At 55.1% G+C, this 22,189-nt stretch overlaps 1 protein-coding gene across 2 annotated transcripts; it reads left to right on the plus strand.

Annotated features, from left to right (window-relative positions):
* Positions 1-713: 713 nt before the first annotated feature.
* Positions 714-18,871, plus strand: HIP1R (huntingtin interacting protein 1 related). Of its 2 annotated transcripts, XM_066331708.1 has the most exons (32): positions 714-915; positions 5,781-5,844; positions 6,272-6,414; positions 6,720-6,776; positions 6,995-7,075; positions 7,177-7,253; positions 7,540-7,601; positions 8,677-8,817; positions 9,287-9,344; positions 9,432-9,507; positions 9,695-9,832; positions 9,908-9,966; positions 10,033-10,105; positions 10,435-10,618; positions 10,699-10,787; positions 11,377-11,493; positions 11,928-12,029; positions 12,227-12,421; positions 12,609-12,756; positions 13,044-13,130; positions 13,409-13,516; positions 13,850-13,986; positions 14,544-14,654; positions 14,774-14,832; positions 14,971-15,001; positions 15,120-15,182; positions 15,666-15,766; positions 16,431-16,536; positions 17,248-17,371; positions 17,527-17,588; positions 17,693-17,884; positions 17,972-18,871. In XM_066331708.1, the coding sequence occupies exons 1-32, from the start codon at positions 823-825 to the stop codon at positions 17,975-17,977; spliced, it is 3,144 nt and encodes a 1,047-aa protein (XP_066187805.1). In that variant the 5' UTR covers positions 714-822; the 3' UTR covers positions 17,978-18,871. The 2 variants fall into 2 exon arrangements, with proteins under 2 accessions (XP_066187805.1, XP_066187806.1); XM_066331709.1 differs by lacking the exons at positions 14,544-14,654; positions 14,774-14,832; positions 14,971-15,001; ... (5 more) ...; positions 17,693-17,884; positions 17,972-18,871 and having other exon boundaries at positions 13,044-13,110; positions 13,850-13,981.
* The last annotated feature ends 3,318 nt before the right edge of the window (positions 18,872-22,189 follow it).

Here is a 22,189-nt window from a genome sequence, read left to right on the forward strand (position 1 = left end):
GGTGAAGATGGGCGCCGAGAAGGGACGGCCGTGCTGGCGGTGCCGCCGTTCCTGGTGTTTCCTGAGCCGGGGAATCACCTCGGTGCCTGGTGCCCCGCGGGGGCCGCTAAGGGACGTGTCCCATGTCCCTTTTCCGTGACCCCTCTCCGTGCCCATGTACACTCTCCATGCCCATGTCCCCTTTCCGTGTCCCTTCTCGTGTCCCCTCTCCATGTCCTCTCTCCTTGTCCCCTCTCCATGCCCATGTCCTCTCTCCTTGTCCCCTCTCCTTGTCCCCTCTCCATGTCCATGTCCCCTCTCCGTGTCTATGTCTGCTCTCCTTGTCCCCTATCCATGTCCCCTCTCCATGACCCCTCTCCGTGTCATATCCCCTCTCCGTGTCCCCTCTCCGTGTCCATGTCTCCTCTCCTTGTCCCCTCTCCGTGTCCCCTCTCGATGCCCATGTCCCCTTTCCATATCCCCTCTCCATGTCCGTGTCCCCTCTCCATGTCCATGTCCCCTCTCCGTGTCCATGTCCCCTCTCCGTGTCCCCTCTCCATGTCCGTGTCCCCTCTCCGTGTCCATGTCCCCTCTCCGTGTCCATATCCCCTCTCCATGTCCCCTCTCCGTGTCCCCCGGGGCCGCGCTGTCCCACCTGCCCGCGGGGCGCTGCAGTTCCGAGCTCGGCCGCCAGGGGCGCGGCGGAGGCGCGGCGCAGTGCAGGGGCGGGGGGCGGGCGGCGCCGGTCGCTCCTGCCCGGAGCGCGGAGCCCCGAGCGCGGATACCGGACCGGGGAAGGCGGATACCGGACCGGGCAGCGCCGATACCGGACCGGGGCCCACCATGAACAGCATCAAGAGCGTGCCGGCGCGGGTGCTGAGCCGCCGCGGCGGGCACAGCCTAGAGGCGGAGCGGGAGCAGTTCGACAAGAGCCAGGCAAGGACGGCGGGAGGGGGGCGGCGGGGCCGCGGTTACGGTCCCGGCTTTAGCCCTGGTTCTGCTCCCGGCTCGGGGACGGGCCGGGCCGGCCCTTTCCGCCGGGCATCGCCTCGGGGCGCGCCGAGCACGGGGGCTTCTCGGGCCGTGGGCTGAGCTGGGATGGGGGGCGTGGGTCCTCGCCGAGCTCCGGGGAAGCGCCGGTGGGGCAGCGCGGCCGCCGTCCCTCTGCCCGTCCCCGCGGCCGCCCGTCCGTCCCCGGTTGCCGGCGCCTGGCGCTCCCCCGCCCCCACCTGCGCCGCCGCTTCCTCCTGGCGCGGCCGCGGGACGGTCCCGCGTGGGCACCCGCCCGTCCCGCCGCCCCCGCGCCCGTCCCCGCCGCCGCGGCCCCGCCGTGCGCCGCCGCCCCCGCGGGCAGCCGGGCCCCGCGCCGCCGCTGCGCCCCCCCGCACCTCCCGGGCCTTATCGCAGGTAAACACGGCCGGCAGCACGCAGGGAAAGTTTTATACGGTGTCGGCGGGAGCGTGGCCGAGCCCGGGGGCTCCGCGGCTGCCCCTCGCCTCGGGAATGGGCATCTCGGCATCCCTGCCGAGCCCCGGCCACAAGGACACCGGGGAATGTTCACCCCTGCCCCGCGGCTCCCCCGGGGTCACCCTGCGGGGATCGGGCTGTTGGGACCCTCGGAGAGTGGCAGAGTGGAAACAAAGCCCAAAGGCGTTTGTGCCCCGTCGTGTCCGGCTTGGCCGGGGTGTCCGTAGTCCTATGGCCCCCACGGGCTGGGCAGCGGTCGGGCACTGGTGGGGCTGGCATATGGCTGGTGGGAAATGAAGTACTCAGACCGCATGGGCAGGGATGGACAGAGTGACGGGCTCGCTGCTGCCCCAGCAGAAATAACAGTGTCCTCCCGCATGCCTCCACTGACCCCTCTGCTTTTGCAGGCTGTGCATTTATCACAGATGTTTTCCCCTTTGCCCCTTTGCTTTGCGGTTCCTTCCTCAGCTCCTGGGCTGGTTTGGCCGCGGAGAGCGCCAGCGGAGACAGGTGGGAATTTCAGGCCTCGCAGGGTCACGGTGCTGGGTAGGAAACGGAGCTTGCTGAGTTTGGGGAGCAACACGAGAAAACCGGCAATTCCGGTTCCCTCCGGACGCTTCTCCTTCAATCGTCCCGCTGGGCAGCGCTGATAAATGATCGCGGCGGCAGCGCTGCCCCTGTACCCGGGGGCTGCCCGTGCCGGCCGGGCAGGAGTGGGACCCTCCTTCCCCCGTCCTTCCAGGGCATTTGGGGCTTTTCACCGGGACTCGTGCTCTGGAGATCTGCGCAGTCACAGGGATGCTGTGGGCAGAGATGTGCAGGGCAAGGAGGTCGCTGGGCATTTAGCTCTCTGACCCCAGGCTCGCTGGCCGATGGTCACATTCACTGCCCAGAACTCACCTTTCCAACTACTGCTAAAAACTGTCCTAAAGGTGCTTTATCCTGGTGTGGTTTCCTGTAGTCGTGCTTCAGGGAGAGCAGAACTGTTCAGTGTCAGAACATGAGTATTGATCTGCCTTTTACCTCTAATTATAGCAGCTGCCCAGCCGGCTGCCAGTCGCCTGTGTGTCACGGGGGTGCTGGTGGCACATCCCCTCATCTCTGTGCCACAGAGGTGCTGGTGGTGGCACATCCTTTCCTCATCTTTGTGTCACATAGGTGCTGGTGGCATGTCCCCTCCTCATCTCTGTGCCACAGGGGTGCTGATGGCACATCCCCTCTGCTGCCTTAGGATTCTGTACCAGAATCCAGAGCGCCGTCACCTTTTCCTCTGTAAGGACCTGGGTATTGTCTGTGGTTACAACCAGGAGCTGCTGACCCTGCTGTGACCCCAGCTCCTTGTGGGTGACATGAAGGTCACCTGCTTTCCCTAAAAATGCTTTACCATGTCTTGTGTCAGGGTAATGTAGATGTAGGAAATGTAGGTAATGTAGAAGTAGGAAATCACCGTCCCACAGCAGGCACTTGCTCGGCAGCCTGGCAGGAGGAAAAACTTGTCTTTTTTTGCTGCCAGTTTTTGCTTTTCTTAAACAAAAAGGTTAAAAATCCAATGAGCTCTGGAACCTGCAGGATTGCATTGTGTGTGACTGCCAAGTAGTGTTTTCCTGGTGTAATTTGGGAAGGAGCAGCATTGGGAAGGGAACTCTGGAGTTTGTAGCTCAGCTGTTTTGACAGCTCTCATGCTGCCTGGCCAGGGAGGTTCCCAGCTGCCAAAAAAATCCCTCCTGCTGTAGCATCGTGCTGGCACCCAGCATTCACCTGCCAGGTGGGGATTGGGACCCCGTGGGCTGCCAGGGCTCTGGGGAGCCATGGGCAGGAGGACCAGCCCTAATTAAAAGCAGCCTGGAACGAAAGGGTGGATGTTAAATTGTGCTCCTTCATTTGGGTGCTTTGATCCTGGCTTTAGTCACCGGCTTGGTACGTGCAGGCTGTGAGCAAAGCGCTGGGGCTGCACCCTGTGGGCTCCCCACAGCCAGGCAGGTTTTGGGGTTGGCTCCTCACCCCGCTGCCTGTCAGTGATGGGGAGCAGTCCACAGATTGCATCAAAGTTTTGGCCAGGCTGGTTGTGCACCTGCAGTGACAACCAGGACCTGCCCATCTCCGGACGTGCCAGTGGTGTCCCAAGAGGTTGGGTCAAGGGTGAATCTCCCCATTTTGGAGCCATCCTCCTCAGCCTGGCTTTGCCAGGCAGCCAGCAGGAACATCCTGACAGCAGGGGTGTCCCAGGCTGCAGCATTGCCCCCTTGCCCGTCCCTGGTGCCACTGTCCCATTTTCCTGGGTCTCCTGATGCTTGGAGGCAGTGAAGGCACACCTGGGCTGGCAGCCCTGAGGGACTGGCTTTGGTTTGATGCCACTGTGGTTTATTTGGGATCCTGCTGGACACAATGTCTCATGGTGGTGCTGTGGGTGGGCTGGGGCTGCCCCTGCATGGGTCCAGTCCTTGTGCTGGACGTGAAATGGCTCAGTGAAACCTCTGCACTGAATCACCAAGGATGAAACCAGCCTTTCCAGCAGCAGCTCCTGGGCTGAATTTTGGCTGGTCAGGCTGTCAGTGAGACTGAAGGCAATAAATGCAATAAACCCACCACTGCCAGAGGGGATTACTGCTCAGTTTTGGGACAGACCAGCAGGGTCCCAGCCCACTGAGCATCTGAAGTCCTGTCCCTGGGGGTAGGTGACAACATTTATGGGTTGGGACAGGCCTGTCTTAGGGCAGGCAGCAAAACTCCCACTTTGGGAGATGTGTCTGCCCTGCTGCCTCTAAGCAAAACACCTCACTAAAGATGCAGTAACTCCTTCAGCAGATCTTTGCTGCAAGACGCGTTTCCAAATCCTTCCTTGCCTTGGCTGGATTGCTCCGTGGTCCGTGATAAACCATCCTTTCTGTCAGGATCCCGTGGGAGGTGCTGGCATCCCTGAGGACCTGTGGCACATCTCTCCGGCCAAGCTGCCACCGAGGGCACAGCCCCTGCCAGCTCCAGGCTTTTGGGTGGCTGTGAAGGCATTTTGGGAGAGGCAGCTGTGCTGCAAGTGCCCGTTTCTGGGCACTCCAGGCTCGTTAACCTTTGGGGATAAGAGGATTACAGCAAGTCACCGGCTTAACTCCGCTGCTGCTTTACGGCCCCGCATGGCGAGGTAACACCGGGACTCTCCCGGTGCAGGAAAGGCAAAGCCAGCCCCTCTCCCTAGCAGCTGGGCTTTTGGGACATGTTCACTCCTTGGCACGATTCACAGTTTTGTTGCTGGCATGGTCAATTCGTGGGTAGGTGTCTTTTGGGGTGGGTTTTTTGCATGGACACCTTTGACATTGCCCCTTCGGTGTCGGATTCCTCCTGCATAAGTCAGGAGCACTCAATAACTCGGAGTCAGGTTCCTCCTCCTTCAGGAAAGCACCTAATTTCAGGGATGTCCCTGGACAAGGAGCCACGTGGAAGCAGGTGCTTTCCTGGGCAGGTAGATAGGATTTTTATAAGGTTTTAGGGCTGTGGAGCTGCAGGGAGGGACCGAGTTCCTCTTCCGGCACAAGTGCTGGCAGCAGGGCTGCTTCCTGCCTTCCCAGCTGGGACCTTCTTCCTCTGCTGGGGACAGAGGGCTCATGGACACAGGCACAGCCTGAGCACTCCTGCGAGGGTGAAGCAGCTCAGCTGTGTCTGTGGAGGAGGAGGAAGATCCTCATCAAACACAGCAACTTGGATTTGCAACCCACCAACGCATGGGAGATGCAACCGACCCCAGTCTGGGGTCGTCTTTTGGAGTAAATTCTTAATTGAAAGTGTGCTGTGATCAAACATATCAAAATATAGATAATCCTCCTCTGATAATCACGTTGCTCTGGATTTTTGCTCCATCAAGATGGGCATTGAGGCCGCCACTCCCTCCTTGCTTGGGGGCTGCTTTTCCCCACATGCTGTTTGCTCGCAGCAACATCCTCAAAAGAACCCAAACCACTCCCCCGTGGTTCAAAGGCTCCTTTTGATTACACAAACAACCCTGGAATTTGGCATCTCACTGTTGTGCTTTAATGTTCCCTGGGCACGGCACTGAGTTCAGGCTGCAAAAATGCAAAAATTGGTTTCCTGGGACAGGGACAGCCGGGAGCACCAGCAGCAGTGGTCACATCCTGACAGATCCTGCTGGCGATGGGGGGGGTTTAATGGATGCTTTGTTTGTGGATGAAAAGGCCTATTCTGATGTGTTACAAATGACTTTGAGGTGACAAATGTGTTCTAAAATTCAGGGTGTTCTCTAAAAGCATCAGCACTGCACGTTGGGGTGTCGGGGTGGCCGTGGGGGTCACACCATGTCTGACAGCCACTCTCCCCTCCTCTTGCAGGCCATCAGCATCAGCAAAGCCATAAACACACAGGAAGCACCAGTGAAGGAGAAACATGCCCGCCGTATCCTTTCCCTTGGCTCCCAGGACAGCACAGAGGAGTTTGGGGTGTGAGGGTGTCATCCCCTGGTGCTGCAGCCACAGGAGATTTGGGAGACAAATATATCCATGCAGAGCTTGGTTGGGGGCTGGCATCACACAAGCTCATCCTTTAGTGAAAAGGCAAACAATCAGGGCAATAAAATTGCATTTCTTTGGTGGTAAAATGCAGAGGGCCCCAGTGTGCCCTCAACAGGAGGAGGTGCACCCAAAAATGACAAATGGGGGAGTCTTATCTGGGGGTTGTATTTGGGGGTGCAGCATTATGCTGGTGATCCCTGTGCTCACAGGGCACCCAGTGTCCCCTTTTCAATAGAAGTTGAACAAGAACAGTCCCAGCCCGGCCGTCCCCTGCTCTGTGTGTATCCAGTTGGCCTTGACTGCTCTGGAAGGGATCATCCTGGGGACACACCACGAGAAGGGAGCGTTCACCTTCTGGTCCTATGCCATTGGGCTGCCCCTGCCCAGCAGTGCCATCCTCAGCTGGAAGTTCTGCCACGTGCTGCACAAGGTCCTGCGTGACGGCCACCCCAACGTGAGTGTCCCCTCAGCAGTGTCCCTGCTGCTTCACTGCCAGGGGGACATTTCTGGCTCTTGCCAGCATCCCTCTGCACAGGGAGTGGGATCCCTTCCCTACCTCAGCCACCTTTTCCTGGCACTCTGTTGTCTCCCATCTTTGAAACTTCCCCATGCAGATGCCCCACCTTTGGGTGCCACGGGAGGGCTGGAACTTCTCCCAGAGCTGCAGTGGTGTAAGGGGCTGGATCCCTCCTCTTCCCCAGCTTCAGGGCAGACTGCCAGCCCCACTGTGCCACATCCTTGTCATTTTTTTGTTCCCAGGTTCTCCAGGACTGCCAGAGGTACCGCAGCAACATCCGAGAGACGGGGGACCTGTGGGTGAGTGGGGAGGAGTGGAGGTTTGTGCCTCCCAGGGGGTTTGGAGATGGTTGCTGAAGAACACTGTGGGCACAGAGAGGATGAAACACTACCTGAAATAACCTGCTGTCTCTTTGGGTGATGGTTGTGTGCATGGTGGAGCCACTGGCTCGTGTGGGAGCTGCTGGATGTGGTGACATCACTCTGGATTCCCCCTGTCTCCCCTGGTGTCTCTGCAGGGCCATTTGCACGACAGGTATGGGCAGCTGGTGAGCATCTACACACGGCTCCTGCTCACCAAGATCTCCTTCCATGTCAAGGTGAGACCCTCTGCCACCTCCACACCACCGGAACGAGGGGATGTGCCACACCAGTAAGAACATTAGCAGCGACTGATGGCTTTTTCCTTCCTTTTCCAAAGCATCCCGAGTTCCCCCCGGGCCTTGAAGTGTCGGATGAGGTGCTGGAAAAGACTGCAGGGACAGATGTGAACAACATGTGAGTGTCCTGGTGGGGCCCAGTGCCCAGGGTGTGGTCACCAACTCCATGACCCCCAGCTGGCAGTGCCCTGCTGACAAAACCACTCCAGGACAGGGAATTGTTTGGATGGTGCCTGATTCCTCCTGCACCCACAGAGCACTGTGGGGTGTAAATGCAGGGAGAAAAAACCCCAAATTCTTGTCAGTCACAACCCTTGCCATCGTGAGGACTCTCAGTGAGCACGAGCAGCTGGAGCAAAGCTGTCTCTGCTGTCCAGTGATGGAGTTTTGGTTTGTTTTGGCAGCTTCCAGCTGACGGTTGAGATGTTTGACTACCTGGACTGTGAGCTGAAGCTGTCAGAGTCAGGTGAGGAGGCGGCAGGGGCAGGTCCCTCCCGCTCGCCCCGGGGCTCTTGAGCAATAGTTTCGCTCTTTGGTCGGGAATGGAGTTCCGGGAGGCCGAGGTTGGAGGCTCAGGTCCCTCCTCCTCCACCTCCCATGAGATTTCTGAGGTGGTTTCTCAGCTGGATTCCCCTGCTGAAGCTCTGTAGAGGCAGCTGTAGGAAAATACTTAGAGCATGTGGCTCCTTTGAACTCACCTGAGCAAGGCAGTGTTGTTTTCAGAGCAGAGCTGCTCTGAAATATGTTTTTATTTCTTTTTTCTACAACCCCAGTAATCATATGCATTACACAAATGCCTTCTGTCCCTCTGAACCAGAGGATGGGGCTGTACTTCTTTTTAAAGACTCATTTCCTCTCGTTGAAATGCCTCTAGGGAGGGCTGGAGGCCCCTGCTCGTGTCTCTCACCTCCTTAGGAATTTTTAGATGGCTTAGAGAGGTGGCAGATTCTTCCTCTGTCGAGAGTCAGGAGCACGGAGCTGTCCTGGAAAACAGGGCACAGCAGGAGAGACTGTGCTCCCGGCTCCAAACAGCCTCCTGCTTCTCCTCCTGACCCAGTTATACAGAGAATTTATATTCATAAATACTTTAAAGCTGAGCGGGGAAGAAGGCAGGGTGGATGTGCTGCCTGGATCCCTGCCAAGGGAAGGGATCTGTTTCTGAGCAGGGGCAGGCGAGGCTGCGGTGACACCGGGCTCGTCCCCTGCCCTGGGATCCTCTCCCAGATCCTTGCATGATTAAATGGAATGGAGCAAAACCTCTCATTTTCCCCAGCTGTTGTGTCGCGAGGCAGCAGCTTGAGGGCAGCATTCTGGGCTTCAACCCCTCGTGTTTGGGGTTGGGGTATCCGTGACAGAGCTGAGCACCCCTTCCCTCGGCCAGCGTGGTGCCTTGGGGTGTTTTTGCTGCCCGGAGTGGGGTTGTTGTCAGCTCAGGGCAGCAGCCTGGGCATTTCCCCGTGCCCCACATCCGCCGTGGTTAATGATCAAGCGCTGTGGCCGGGCACGGGCAGCTCTGCAAACACAAACACGGCTCCCCTCAGTTTTCAGGCAGCTCAACACCTCGATGGCCGTGTCGCAGATGTCGGCGGTGCAGTGCCGCCTGGCCCCCCTCATCCAGGTCATCCAGGACTGCAGCCACCTCTACCACTACTCGGTCAAGTTAATGTTCAAGCTGCATTCCTGTGAGTCCCGGGGATGTGCTCCGTGCTGGTGTTTTCCCAGGGTGGGCTTCTGGAGCTGGGCATGAGGCTGCTGTGGATTGAGGCATCCATCACTGTGTGCTTGTGTCCCAGCTGGGCTCTAGGGGCCTGCCCCATCCCACACAGACATTCCAGATAAAGGAATTAGAAGGACTTGTTCTTCATTAATTCAAACTCACGTGCCCTGGCCTGCCACCCCCCTGCATGGGATCACTGGGCAGCACCATGCCAGCAGCCTCCTGTGGGTATTTTGGAGTTCCAACACCCACATCTCCCTGTGCTGCATCCCTGATGCCTGTACCGGGGATGGGAACACCCCACTCCCATCCTGACCCCTCACATCCCACTCCCTCCTGGCTTTTACCCTGCTGGCTTTTGCAGTGGAGGGGTCTGGGTGCATGAGAAAACACGTGCAGCCCTGGCTCGGTGACAGCTGTCCCTCCTCACCCAGGTCTGCCCGCCGACACCCTGCAGGGCCACCGGGACCGATTCCATGAGCAGTTCCGCAGGTAACCGGGGCCCAGGTGGGGTGGTGGGCTCCCCTCCCTCCTTCCAAGCCCCCTCTCATCTCCCCTTTGTCTTTCCCTCCTCTCCAGCCTTAAAAACTTCTTTAAGAAGGCATCAGACATGCTGTATTTCAAGCGCCTCATCCAGATCCCTCGGCTGCCCGAGGTATGGCAGGATTTGGTGTGGTGCTCTGGAGAGCTTGTGGGTGTCCCCCTGGATGGGTTTGGGGACACTGCAGAGGGACCCTCTGGTGCTGTCAGCACAGGGCTGGCTCCCTCCCTTCCCTTGGCACTCAGCCTGCTGGCAGTTCCTGAACCCCCTGCAAGGCTGCAGCAACTTCTTGTCCCTCCAGAGCCCCCCAAACTTCCTGCGGGCGTCGGCGCTGGCCGAGCACGTGAAGCCGGTGGTCGTCATCCCTGAGGAAGCCCCCGAGGATGAGGAGCCAGAGAACCTCATAGAGATCAGCACAACTTCCACCATGGAGCCACAGGTGGGGGCCTGGGGCTGGGATGGGGGGCAGGCTGCTGTGTCCTGGCTCAGCTCAGCACCCTCTGTCCTCCCCCAGATCACCTCGGATCTGTTTGAGCAAACCTTCGGGCCCCCCAACGGCGTTTGGGACGACAGGTATGGGGGGAGCCAGCAGGGGTGAGTGGCTGCTGCCACGTGGGACCAACCTGCCTTTGTCCACAGGGATGCACAGATCGAGGGCCTGAAGAAGGAGTTGGAAACGCTCCGTGCAGAGATGGAGAAGATTAAACTGGAGGTAAAGCCTGGCTGGGGAGCAAGCTGGGGTGGGAGGATGGGCTGGGCTGCTGTGGAAATGCTGAAGGGATGCAGCAGGAGTGGGGTCTTGGCATCCAGTGTTGTGTTTTGGGACCTCTCCCGGTGCCAGGATGTGATTCCTGCTGGGGTGGAGGCATGTGAGACCTGTCCCTTGCTGTCCTGATGTTATCAACAGGGACAGAGTGACTGCAGGGGTAGAGGGGAGATCTTTCCTGTGCATCCCATGACTGCTTTGCCCAAATTGCAGCGGGGCACTTAGGGGTGTTGGGGAGGGCAGGGCCGTGCCCCAATGCCTGCTGACCCCTGCAGGCACAGCGCTACATCACCCAGCTGAAGGCACAGGTGAACAGCCTGGAGGGGGAAGTGGAGGAGCAGCGCAAGCAGAAGCAGAAGGCGCTGGTGGACAACGAGCAGCTGCGGGATGAGCTGGAGAGGCTGCAGAGGGTGAAGCAGGACAGTGACAGGTCACAGCGACTCTGCGCCGAGGCCGAGAGTAGGTGCCCTGGGGTGTCCTGTGGTGACCAGGGCCTGTGGGCTGCCCTTGTGGTCACTGTGGGTGTCTCACCCCCGCAGAGAAAGCCAACGCCACCGAGATCCGCTACACGAAGCTGAAAGAGAAGCACAGTGAGCTCATCAACACCCATGCTGAGCTCCTGAGGAAGGTAATGCTGCTGCCTCTGCAGGCAGGGACTGACACTGAGGGCAGTGTCCCAGAATTAAAGCCCTCTCTTTTGGGGTTGAGGTATCCAGGGAAGAGCTGAGCACCCTTTCCTTCTTCTATCATGGTCTTTTTGGGTGTTTTTGTTGTTTTTTGGGGTGTTTTGCTGCTGTTTGGTCTGTTTCTGCTGGTTTCTGTGGCCAGTGTAGCTGGTGGGATATCACTTGTACGAGCAATCACAGGATGCTTGGCTCCAGTCCTGGAATGGGGCTCTCCAGGGATATGCTGGTGATGGGGATCCTGTGTCCCGGTTTTGCCACTCACCTGTTTTGTTCTTTGCTTTGGGTTTTTTGGTCTTGCTTTTGTCCCTTTGTCCCTCTGCCACCACTGGTGTGGCTCATGCCTGCATTGGTCCCATCACCCTCTGAGCACTAGGCACCCCTTGAATCCATGTCCACTGGCAGCTAGCAATTTGGATGCTGTGAGAAAAGGCATCTTGGAATTATCCCCTGAGCCAGAATTGGGTTGGAATGAGTGTGGGGATAGTGAGGGTCCCCCTTGGAATGCTGGGTGAGCCCCATGTCCCCCCCCAGAACGCTGACACCGCCAAGCAGCTGACGGTCACACAGCAGAGCCAGGAGGAGGTGGCACGTGTCAAGGAGCAGCTGGCATTCCAGGTGGAGCAGGTCAAGCGAGAGGCCGAGATGAAGGTGAGCTCTGGATCCTTCCCTGCCACCACTGAGCCCTCCCCAGCCTGGGAAATGCAGTTTGGGAGCAAGGGAAAGGGCTGCTTGTTGCTTTTGGGCCCTGGTTCCATGCAAGAGTTGCCCTGGCTCCTCTTAGGTGGAAGGTGTTAATATATGATTAATTTCCTCTTGCCAAATCTGCCTTTTCTTCCCCCAAGAAAATGCCACAATGCAAATTGGTGGGTTTCAGTGCTTTCATTCTCTGGGGCTCAAGATGGGGACTGCTCCCTAAATTCCTGGGAAAAAGAGCCTTTCCAGGAAACACCCCCCCCCTTCCCAAGACCCCAAAACCCCCTCCCTGCAAAACATGGGTGGGTTCATTCCCTCCATCCCGGCTGGGGCTGGGCGGGGCCGGGGCGTGGCAGGGGCTGAGCCCTGGGCACGGTGTGTGGGCACAGCTGGAGGACCAGAGCCTGCAGATGGAGCAGCTGAGGCAGGAGCTGGACGCCCGTCGGGACGAGCTGGAGCAGGCACAGCGCTCGCTCAGCCACGCCAAGCAGGTACGGGGCCAGGACCCCACAAACCCTGCCACGGGGGGATGGAGCTGCCACCACTGCTGTCCCAGTGAGCTGTCACAGGGCTGAGCAAGGGCTCAGCCCATCAGTGTCACGAGCTGGGCGTGCTCGGAGCTCCCCCCAACCCCTTGGGCTCCCAGCAGTGACAGGGGGGTGACAGCGTGTCCTGGCCCCCGTGGCAGGCAGGTGTGGAGCTCAGTGCCCAGGTGGATGCTCTGCACGCCGAGAAGGAGGTGCTGAGGCGGTCAGTGAGTGAGAAGGAGTGTGAGCTGCTGTCCACACGTGGCCTCGTCGAGGAGAAGGAGCTGCAGCTGAGCCAGGAGGCAGACAAGGCCACCAGGGAGATCCGAGAGCTCCAGGGCAGGCTCCTGGAGAAGGTACAGTTGCTGTGTGAAGAGCCCACTGCCCCTCTGCTCAGCGGGGTGAGATGTCAGGGGGGTGCCAGCCGATATAGCCAGTGGGATATCACAGTCGTGGGAGGGTTGGGTCTAATCCTGGAAAGGGGCTCTTGAGGGATGTGCTGCTGATGGAGATGCTGTGCTACTCACTGTTCCTGCCTCACAGAGCAACCAGGAGCAGAGCCTGCAGCAGAAGCTGCTGGAGGAGCAGTTTGGAGTCCTGCAGGAGACAGTGAGAGAAGCCCAGGAGATGCTCCGTGATGCCATGGCCAAGCTGGATGACCCTCTGCACCTCCGCTGCACCAGCTCCCCAGGTATGTCCTGCTCATCCAGGGGTTGAAACACGCTGTGCCTTCTCCCTCCTGGACAGAAAATGTTACATCTCAGCTCTGCCATGGCGTTTTTTCCATCATGCCTGAGGTGGCTGGGGTCAGACTTCCCAGGATGAATTTTTAGCTCTCACCTTCAGCACTGTTTTGCTCAGGTTTTAGTGCTGTTCTCTAGCTAGGGATACGCTTACACTCCGTGGTGTCTCATGGAGTCAGCACTGGTGCAGACACACACCAGACTGGCCGTGCTAAGGGAATGAAATTCCTTGCAGATTACCTGCTGAGCCGGGCGCAGGCGGCGCTGGAGTCCACGGATGCCCTGGAGAAGGGGCACGCGCAGTACGTGGCCTCCATGGCAGGTACCTGGGGCTGGGACTGCCACTGCTCCCAGCTTGCTCATGTTTCTGTACATCCAGCAGCCCCTGGTGCCACTGGCAAGCAGCAATGCCCTGGTGACACAGGGACATGGGTGGGGCTGGGGGGTTCCCGTGTGCTGGTTCAAGCTGGAGGGGTCAATCCCAACATCTATGAGTCTTGTACTGATCCCTGAGTGCCTTCAAGGACGAGCTGCAGCCCCCAGGACCTGGCAGGGGGTACCCTGGGCTGGCAGCTCCTGACCCTGTGCTGTCTCTGGCAGATGCTGCAGGGCTGGTGGGGGCTCTGGCCCTCTTTGCACACCTGACAGCCGACACCATAGTCAACGGCAGTGCCACGTCCCACCTGGCCCCCACGGACCACGCTGACCGTGAGTGCAGGAATGCAGGGGGTGCTGGGGGGGATTTCTTCTCATGGGCCTTTTCTTTAGGGAGACCATGCCAAAGCCCCCTCTGCCAGGGACAGATTTTGTGGAGGTGGGCATAAGATTTTACCAAGGACAGCACATTTCTCGTGCTCCCCTTCCTGAAATTCCCTGCCCTCTAGTGCCCATCCCTGGGCCACATTGCTCATTTGTAATCTCCTGGAAGACATTTGCCAGATGCTGCTGTGGATGAGGGGAGGAGGAAGATGAGGGTGGGCAGGGCTGGGATGAAGGACCCCTTGCCCAGGCAGGGCTGGCACCAAGCTGTGCTCTGTGCAGGGCTGACGGAGACGTGCCAGGAGTGTGGCCAGCGGAGCCTGGAGTACCTGGACAAGCTGCAGGACAGGCAGAGGCTGGGCAGTGCCGAGCTGGGGGATGTCCGGGGGGCACTGCAAGGGGTCCTGCAGCTGGCTCAGGTAGGAGATGGAGCCCAGCACAGCCAGCTTCCCACTCGTGGCTGGCAGGGTGGGTCCCAGGGAACACTTTGGGGTGGTTTGGCCCCCATACCCACAAATTGTGGTGCTTTCCTTGAGCCATCTCAGCCTCTGAGCACTGAGACCTTTCCTGGTGGTGCACAGAGCTGGTTGCCCTCAGATCAGCTGAAGTCTTTGAGCCCAGTAACTCCTGTGGAAGGGAACTTCCCATCTTTCAGATATTTCTCCTCGTGAAGCCCCTATTAGTCTTTTCCTTTTCGCCACTGTTCAGTTCCCCAGAGTTCTCTGGAGCAGAAACTGCTCCTCTGATGGAGTTCTGTCACCTTGATTTGGGGCATTTCTTACCTCTGAGGTCCCCATGCCACGTTTGCTGCAAGCTGGTGGCACATGTGCCTTCACCTAAAGCTGCTCCTGCAGCTTTTAATTATTTGGCGAGGACAGGAAGGAATTGGATATCTTGGTTTGTAGTTATTCCTTATAAATATTCCCTTCCGTTTTTCTGCCTATAACCTCCTGATGGCTGCTGCCTCCTCTGGCAGGAGCTGAGACCCAAGAGCCTGGACATCAAGCAGGAGGAGCTGGGGGACATGGTTGAGAAGGAGATGGCTTCCACCTCGGAGGCGATTGAGGATGCTGTCAGGAGGATAGAGGTGAGACAGAGCTGCAGGATGGGCCATCCTGGGGCCCTGGGGTGGCAGAGTGTCCATCACTCCTCCACCTTTCTCACCCCAACATGACACCCAACCCTTCCTCTTGTGTTTCCCAACAGGAGATGATGAGCCAGGCCAGGAACGAGAGCTCTGGGGTTAAGCTGGAAGTGAACGAGCGGTGAGTTTTGGGGAGGGATGTGTGCCCTGCTGGGCTGTGCTCTACTCCAAACCAGGCTGGCTGCTCTCAAAAAAAGCACCATTTTCTGAGGCCAAAGCTTCCTTGGATGCTGAACACTTTTCTCTTGCTTCCTTCCAGGATTCTGAACTCTTGCACGGATCTAATGAAGGTCAGTGCTGCAGAAACCCATCTGGGGTGACAAAACTGTAACCTCCTACCAGTGGCAGCATCAATCTTCCTCTATAAGACCCCCATCAAACCCCAAAACCTGTTTTCCTTCATTCCAGGCTATCAGACTTCTTGTAACAACATCTACCAACCTACAGAAGGAGATAGTGGAAAGTGGCCGGGTGAGTCCTCCCTTACACTTATCTCTTTGTGCTGACATGAAATACAGGAGAATTTCCCCCAGTTTGCAAAAACACTCTGGATTTCATGGTTTCCCATGTTAGCAGCACTCTGGCAGTCCCAGTTGCTGGAGATGGGCTGCTCAGCCCTGTGCTGTCTTGCAGAAATCACTGTCACCCTTGCACAGCCTTGTCCTTCTAAAGATGATGGCCCAAACTTGTGTGTTTTAAACCAAACCCAGCTCAAATTTGTAGGCTTGGGACTCTGATGTTGTTTTTCTTGATAATTATTTAATCAGTAAGAGCAGCATGAAGAGCACAGGAATGCTGTCGTTCCCTTGATTTATGACTTAATATATTAATTTATATATTTATATATGAATATTAATATTATATACAGATTTATATGGATATTTAATACATTTAATATGATGTTGTATGTTAAGACACAAGTTAATCCAGGCCATAATATTCTCATAACAACAGGGGGCAGCAACAACTCAGGAGTTTTATGCCAAGAACTCACGCTGGACCGAAGGGCTGATCTCTGCCTCCAAGGCCGTGGGCTGGGGAGCCACACAGCTCGTGTAGGTACCCCCAGGCCAGGAGCTTTCCCTGAGACACAGCTCCCAGGGCTGGCTCGTGCTTCTCTGTCACCCCATCATCCAAAATTCCCACTGCTGAGGTGTCACAGAGCACCACTGCTGGCTCCTTATGGAGAGCTTTGCTGGCTTTTGATGGACCCTCAGTTTGGTTCATTGCTAATTCCTCATGGGGTATCGTAGCCTGGGTTGGATCACATCCAGCCCAGTTTGGGATGGCAGTTCCTCCCCGTCTGCAAAATATGAAATCAAATCCCCAGTTTTCCCAGTCCTGGACAGTTGTTCCAGTTCCTGCTCAGATGGTTGTGGATGGGGTGGTTGGGATTGGGGCTGGGTGTTCCCTGTGCCAGTGCAGGAAATGTGTGTGGGGTCTTCTGGGCAAAGCTTTAAAAACCTCATCCATTATGAAAACAAAATCCTGCCTCTGCCCAAATCGCCTGGATCTGAATAATTGCTTTGTGTATGAGCTTTAATAACAGCAGGACTCAAAGATCTCGGAGATCTTTTCCAACCGTAACAATTCCTTGATTCCGTAATTACAAAGCTGCTGGATCCAGATGCTGCTTTCTGAGGGTATTGGCAGCAGATAAATCGTCTGCCCTTGCTCTGCTGTGCCTCTGACACGATCCCCCTCTGACCCCCACCGCAGGGAGTCTGCAGACAGGGTCGTCCTGCACACGGGGAAATACGAGGAGCTGATCGTCTGCTCCCACGAAATCGCTGCCAGCACAGCCCAGCTGGTGGCTGCCTCCAAGGTGGGTGTCCCTGCAGCATCCTCTGGGTGTCTCCTCCTTCTGTCCCACAGAGTTCCCATCCTCTCTGCCAATCCTGCAGCCTCCCAGAGCAGGGAGAAGGGAAGCTCTCGCTGTTTTTTCAGTCTGTGATTTTAATCCGTGTATTAATATTCCCACACCTGAGGCTTGCCTTGGAAATGAAGATGTGGAAAACCTCCCGTCTTCCTCCTGTCAAGCTGGTTATGTAAAGAAAATGTTAATAACTACCAAGAAATCCAGAAAAGCAGCTGCAGGAGCTGGGACTGAGGATGGAGGACTTTAGTCCTGGCCACCTCTCCTGTTGGTGGGGGTTGGAATTGAGGGGGTGGAGGCTTCAGTGAGCACACAGAGATGCAGGTGTGGGGGGGAGGGGGATCCATAGGGATTTTTACACCAGATGGTTTTAAAATTAGGAGCACAGTTAAAACACCAGAGCTGTGTCTTCACTGAGTGCTTGGCTCAGGTGGGAGCAGAGCTGGTTTGGTGCCCTGGGGCTGAAGGGCTTTGCAGGGATCACCTTGTCTGGCCATGATGGGATCACTGAGGATAAACCTTCCCATCTGTCTCCATCTAGCCATTCTTTCCACTGCCAGGTTTTCATGCCCAAAAGCTCTTTGCCTCCTCCTGGGGCTCCCTGGAGCTCCATGGGGGGGTCGTGGTGGGCACGCACAGCCATTCCTGTGCTCCTTGCAGGTGAAGGCTGAGAAGAGCAGCAGGAACCTGGCCAGGCTCCAGGAGTGCTCACGCAACGTCAACGAGATGGCAGCAAATGTGGTGGCTTCCACCAAATCGGGCCAGGAGCAGATAGAGGAGAAAGGTGAGGGCTTTTTGCAAGGAAAAGGTAAAAAAAAAACCCACCCCAAATCCCTTTCTGGCCTGAGGAACACCCCAAGGGGTCTGTCCAGCTCTTCTGTGGCGTGTGAGGGTCCTCTGTGAGGGGTGCACTCAGTAGGAACCTGCTTTCCCCCGCAGACACCATGGACTTCTCGGGCATGTCCCTCATCAAGCTGAAGAAGGAGGAGATGGAAACACAGGTAGGGCCCCGAGGCGGACCCAGCGTGGCTGTGGACAGACCCAGCCCTGCCGTGGGGGTCCCTCTGTCCCCAGCACAGGCCCCAGGATGGCTCTTTGGGCACAGGTGAAGGTGCTGGAGCTGGAGAAGCGTCTGGAGGGCGAGCGGGTCCGCCTGGGCGAGCTGAGGAAGCAGCACTACGCTCTGGCCGGGGTCTGTGAGGACACACCCGAGGACGGGGACACCAGGCCAGCACCGGCACCGCGACGAGGGATCCTCAAAAAACCTCCCATCGCCCAGAAACCCGGCCTGGGGCAGGTGGGGCCCGGGTGAGCTGGGCCAGGGGTGGGTGGTGGTGGTGATGCACAAATCGGTGACTTTTGGCTTTGTTCCTTGTCGTTGCAGCCGTAGGGAGGCCGGAGATGCCCCACATGACGTTGCCTTGGCGCTGCTGTGCCTTTCACCCGCGGGGTCTGCTCAGCGCCCGGCCTGCACACAGCCCCACGCTGCAGGGGGGGGTTAAGGGATATATTTTATTTTTGGTTTTCTCTCTTTTTCTCGACTGTAGAGTGGCGGGAGCTCCTGTGCTCCCTGAGCACTGCTGAGTGCTCTCTCCTCCTCCTTTTCCTCCTTCTCTTCCTTCTTCTCTTCCTTCTTCTCTTCCCCCTTTTTTTCCTCCTCCTCCTCGCCTGCCAGCCGGCTCTCCCGGTTTAATTTAATTTGGGGTTCGTTTGGGTTCATTTTTTTGTTTGTTGTTTTTTAAGGACTTTATCAGCACTAGAAGTTTTCAGTAAATGTAGCTCTACTGTACTGCTCAGACCCTTTCCGAGAACTGTGAACTGGTTTTACAGTAGGAAACTGGTGGGCTTTTCTTGCAACCATTTTTTTAAATTCCCCTTTTTCCAGCCTGAGGAATATTTGACTTAATTTTGGCGTGGGATCAGCCCTCAGCAGGAAGGGAAACGTTCCCCTTCCCCAGCACGTGGAGCAGGGCTTTTAGGGAAAAGCAGTTACTGACACACACAGGCAATAAGGAGACAAACTTTTTTTTTTCCCCCCTCCCTTTTCTATTTTTTATTACTACAGCAATGTCAAGGGATCGGTTGCATTATGTTTTATATTTAAGATAATTAGCAGAATTAAATCTAACCGTGGCCTACGGGAGCCAGGGGCTAGAGAAGTCTGCAGCAATAAGGAATTACTGATGTGGAGAGATGCGGGGGCAGAATCAAATTCCTGTCAGCTGTGTCTTCCCTTGGAGCAACTGCCAGGATGTAGATTATTAAAGGAGCAATATTTAAAATACTTTTGTGTTGCTTTGTTGTTGGGGAGGGTGTTGATGACAGGGCCAGGGCCATGACAGAGCTGCTGGCAGGAAACTGGGCCTGAGCTGTGGGGCAGAGAAAGGCAGTAAATTAGCTAAATGTATCTATAAATCTATATTTATTAGCATAAATATATCTATATATACACCTATATATATATATATAGAGAGAGTGTCCTCTCTATGTACATGTAGACATATGTATCTATGGTTCTGCCTGTGCCTATATATATATTTTTAATACATATATATGCATTTTGCATATTTTATGTACCTATACTATATGCACTATATAAAAAATGTAATATATAAGAATTATATTTTATATATAATTATATTATTATAGCTATAAGTAATATAGGCAATTTATAATATATATTAGTACATACTATATACATGTTGCATATATATTATTATATATCTATTAGATATAATATAGAGAGATATACAGCTGCCTATTACATATATATATATATATATGATATGAAAAATCACATGGGTGATAAGACTGAAGCATTTAGAGCTCAGCACGACAAGGTGACCACAGCTGCACTGAGTTTAGGTGGTGACTTGTGAGGGTCCTTGTCCTGTTCAGTCAACATTTACATGCCATCCCTTGTTACCCTCAGACCCAATTACAATCAAACTTGATAAAAGCCACAGTAAACCCCAGGGCTTCCCACCTCAGCCAAGAGGCTGTAAAGCAGCGAACAAGAATTACAAGTGGCTGTATCTCAGGTAAACACATTTATAAGGTGTTCCATGATTTATTTGAGTTACGTAGCAGTCGGTCAGCGAAGCTGAGGTTACACATCCCAGAGCTGACTCTCCAGGGTTCTGTGCCAGTGCTGGTTCCACAGCAGGGCTCTGGTGTTACCCTGGTGCTGCTGGGTGAGGTGAGCTGCTCTGATCCTGCACGTCCTGGAGGTTTATTCCCTGCTCAGCCTCTCCCTGTGCCCTGGGCCAGGGTTACACCGCCCTGTCCCTCAGCTGGCTGCTGTCACATCAAGTGACAATGACACAGCAGTGACAGGGGCCAGCTCCCTGCTGAGTTTCGTTTCTTTCAGAGCCCTTTTCTCTCAAGGAAGTGCTTTCTGCAGTAGCTCAAGGGCTATTTATAGGCCGTGATAAAGATTTATTTGCTGGGAGACTGACGTCATCCAACCACTCTCACCATCGCATTTCATCACGGAAATACTGATTAATCAAGAATGCAAACTTTTAAACTCTCACTACTCTCAGTCCAGCCACAGTCCTGCTTAAAGGATTCGTTATATTTAAAGAATTCAAAAATAAAATGTGGCTTTGAGACTGATGCCATGGATAAATGTAACTTGTTTACCCCCACTGCTGTCACACTGTGATTTACTTAAAACCACCCAGGCCAGCATAATCAAAAGTCTCAAAAAGTAGCAGCATAAATAAAAACAAGCTATATAACTTACTTAAAATGTAATCTAAGTCAATTTTTGTACCAAAATTATTCTTACTGTCCAGTCTAATCTTTTTTTCTTCAGTCTTATACTTTTTTGGAAAATGTTTGCTATTTGTAGCTGACAAAAATATCAGAACGACGAACTGTGTGTCTGCAGAGGTTTATTTTGAGACTCCATCAAGACATCCTGTTGTTCAGGATCCAATTTGCTAATGACTCTCAAATACCATTATTTGCTGTGGTGAGAGGAAGATGTTTCACTCGATGCACTCCCGAGAACAAATTTTACTCAGTACCTGTAAGAGAAGCAGTGGAAAATAACCAAGCTGTGAAATATTCCACCTTCTGCTCCCTTCCAGTGAGGTGAGTAAAGTAGAATTCATTTTTTTCTCCAAGCTGTTGCCACTGCCCACCCTCAGCAGCCAGACCTCCAGTGACCACAGATTAGTTTGAACACCAGCACACGAAGCAGCTGCAGCTCAGCAACAGCAGTAACAGAGCAAAGCTGGCAAAAAACACAAGTGTCAGAGCACTGGGGGAAAAAAGTGCATTGAAATGAGGCACACCAATAAAAAACAGGCTGGTGCAGGCTCTAGGAAGTCAGGTGAAGAAACCAAACCACAAAACTTCTGCACAAGTGTGTTTTTGCAAGCCCCTGAAGCCACGAAAAGCAGCCACTCCTTTGCAAGAAAAAGTATTTTTCTGCTGTGCCCAACCAGGCATGAATTACATGAGTTTGGGCAGCACATTGTTTAGGGATGGTATTTCCTGAATGACCCACTCAGAAAAATGACTGGGGTAACCCAGAAGCACCAGCTAATCAAATCATTTAATAAATGCTTCTAAGCATGCAAGTTTAAATAAAAACAAAACCACCAAGCTGGTCTAGATTCCTCTCATACCCTGTGAGACAGCACACCCCAAAAAGCCAAAAAGCATTTCCTTATTTCTCCACAACCAGCACTTTCTCCTCAGCCAGGTGGTCTCATTCCAGGGCTGAGAAATGGAGCCACTTTTGTCACCTCACCTCCTCTGTGACTGGCTCCCTTCAGGACTAACAAAACCCCCCAGAAATGAGCCCATCCCCAGCAGTGGTTGCTAAAATAATGTGCAGTTCTAAGTGCACCCAGCAAGGTGTGGGATGATGTGGTGAGAAGGAAATATTTTTAGCTTTGAAGGAAAAAATAATTCCTACTCATCACCTACAGGGATGCAGAAAAAGCACCTTTGAGTGGTTTGGTAATAATAAGCGGTATTTAAAAAGTGGCTTTTAGCTTTCAGCAGGATCCAGGGTATGCACTGGCACATCTCCCAGCCTCAGCAGCCTGGGCTTTGTCCTGCAGGTAGGGCTTAAAACAGAGAGTGAGGCTGAGAGCCCAGCAAGGCTGCCCAGGGCCACCTCAGCAGGGCACCTCTAAAACTTCACTCACCACCCAAAAATCTCTCACAAACCCTCCAGGAACAAACCCAGTTTCTGGTCTCAATCTCAGAGAGGTGAAGAGGCAATCCTGTTAAAGCCTGGCATGAGGGATGATTAATGTACAACCCGAGGGGACTCAAATTACAGAGCGAGGGAAGGACCTGCACAACCTCCAAAAGCCACCTTCAGGGAAGGGACAAACCAAAGCCACAAGGAGACCGCAGCGTGTCCCCGACGTGACACCTTTTCTTGTGGCATTTTGCTTTTTTGTTTCCAACACCCAGTGCCACCTGAGTCCCCTCCCTGGCAGGGTGTGACCCTGCCCGGTGACACCTTTGCAATGGGAACAATCCCAGCCAGGACATCCCCCTGGGGCACCAACCCCGGGTCTGGAACAGGCACAGCTGGAGTTCCACAGCTCTTCAAGCTACAAAACACGGAGCG

Source organism: Sylvia atricapilla, chromosome 17 (assembly GCF_009819655.1).
Source record: "Sylvia atricapilla isolate bSylAtr1 chromosome 17, bSylAtr1.pri, whole genome shotgun sequence".
NCBI lineage: Eukaryota > Metazoa > Chordata > Aves > Passeriformes > Sylviidae > Sylvia > Sylvia atricapilla.

What these genes read in the sequence shown, in the direction of transcription:
- HIP1R (XM_066331708.1), top strand. Translation starts at nt 823, where the DNA reads ATGAACAGCATCAAGAGCGTGCCGGCGCGGGTGCTGAGCCGCCGCGGC. An exon ending in AGGGCAGGCTCCTGGAGAAG is followed by an intron (nt 12,422 to 12,608) that starts GTACAGTTGCTG and finishes CCTGCCTCACAG; the next exon opens with AGCAACCAGGAGCAGAGCCT. An exon ending in GGAGCAGATAGAGGAGAAAG is followed by an intron (nt 17,372 to 17,526) that starts GTGAGGGCTTTT and finishes TTTCCCCCGCAG; the next exon opens with ACACCATGGACTTCTCGGGC.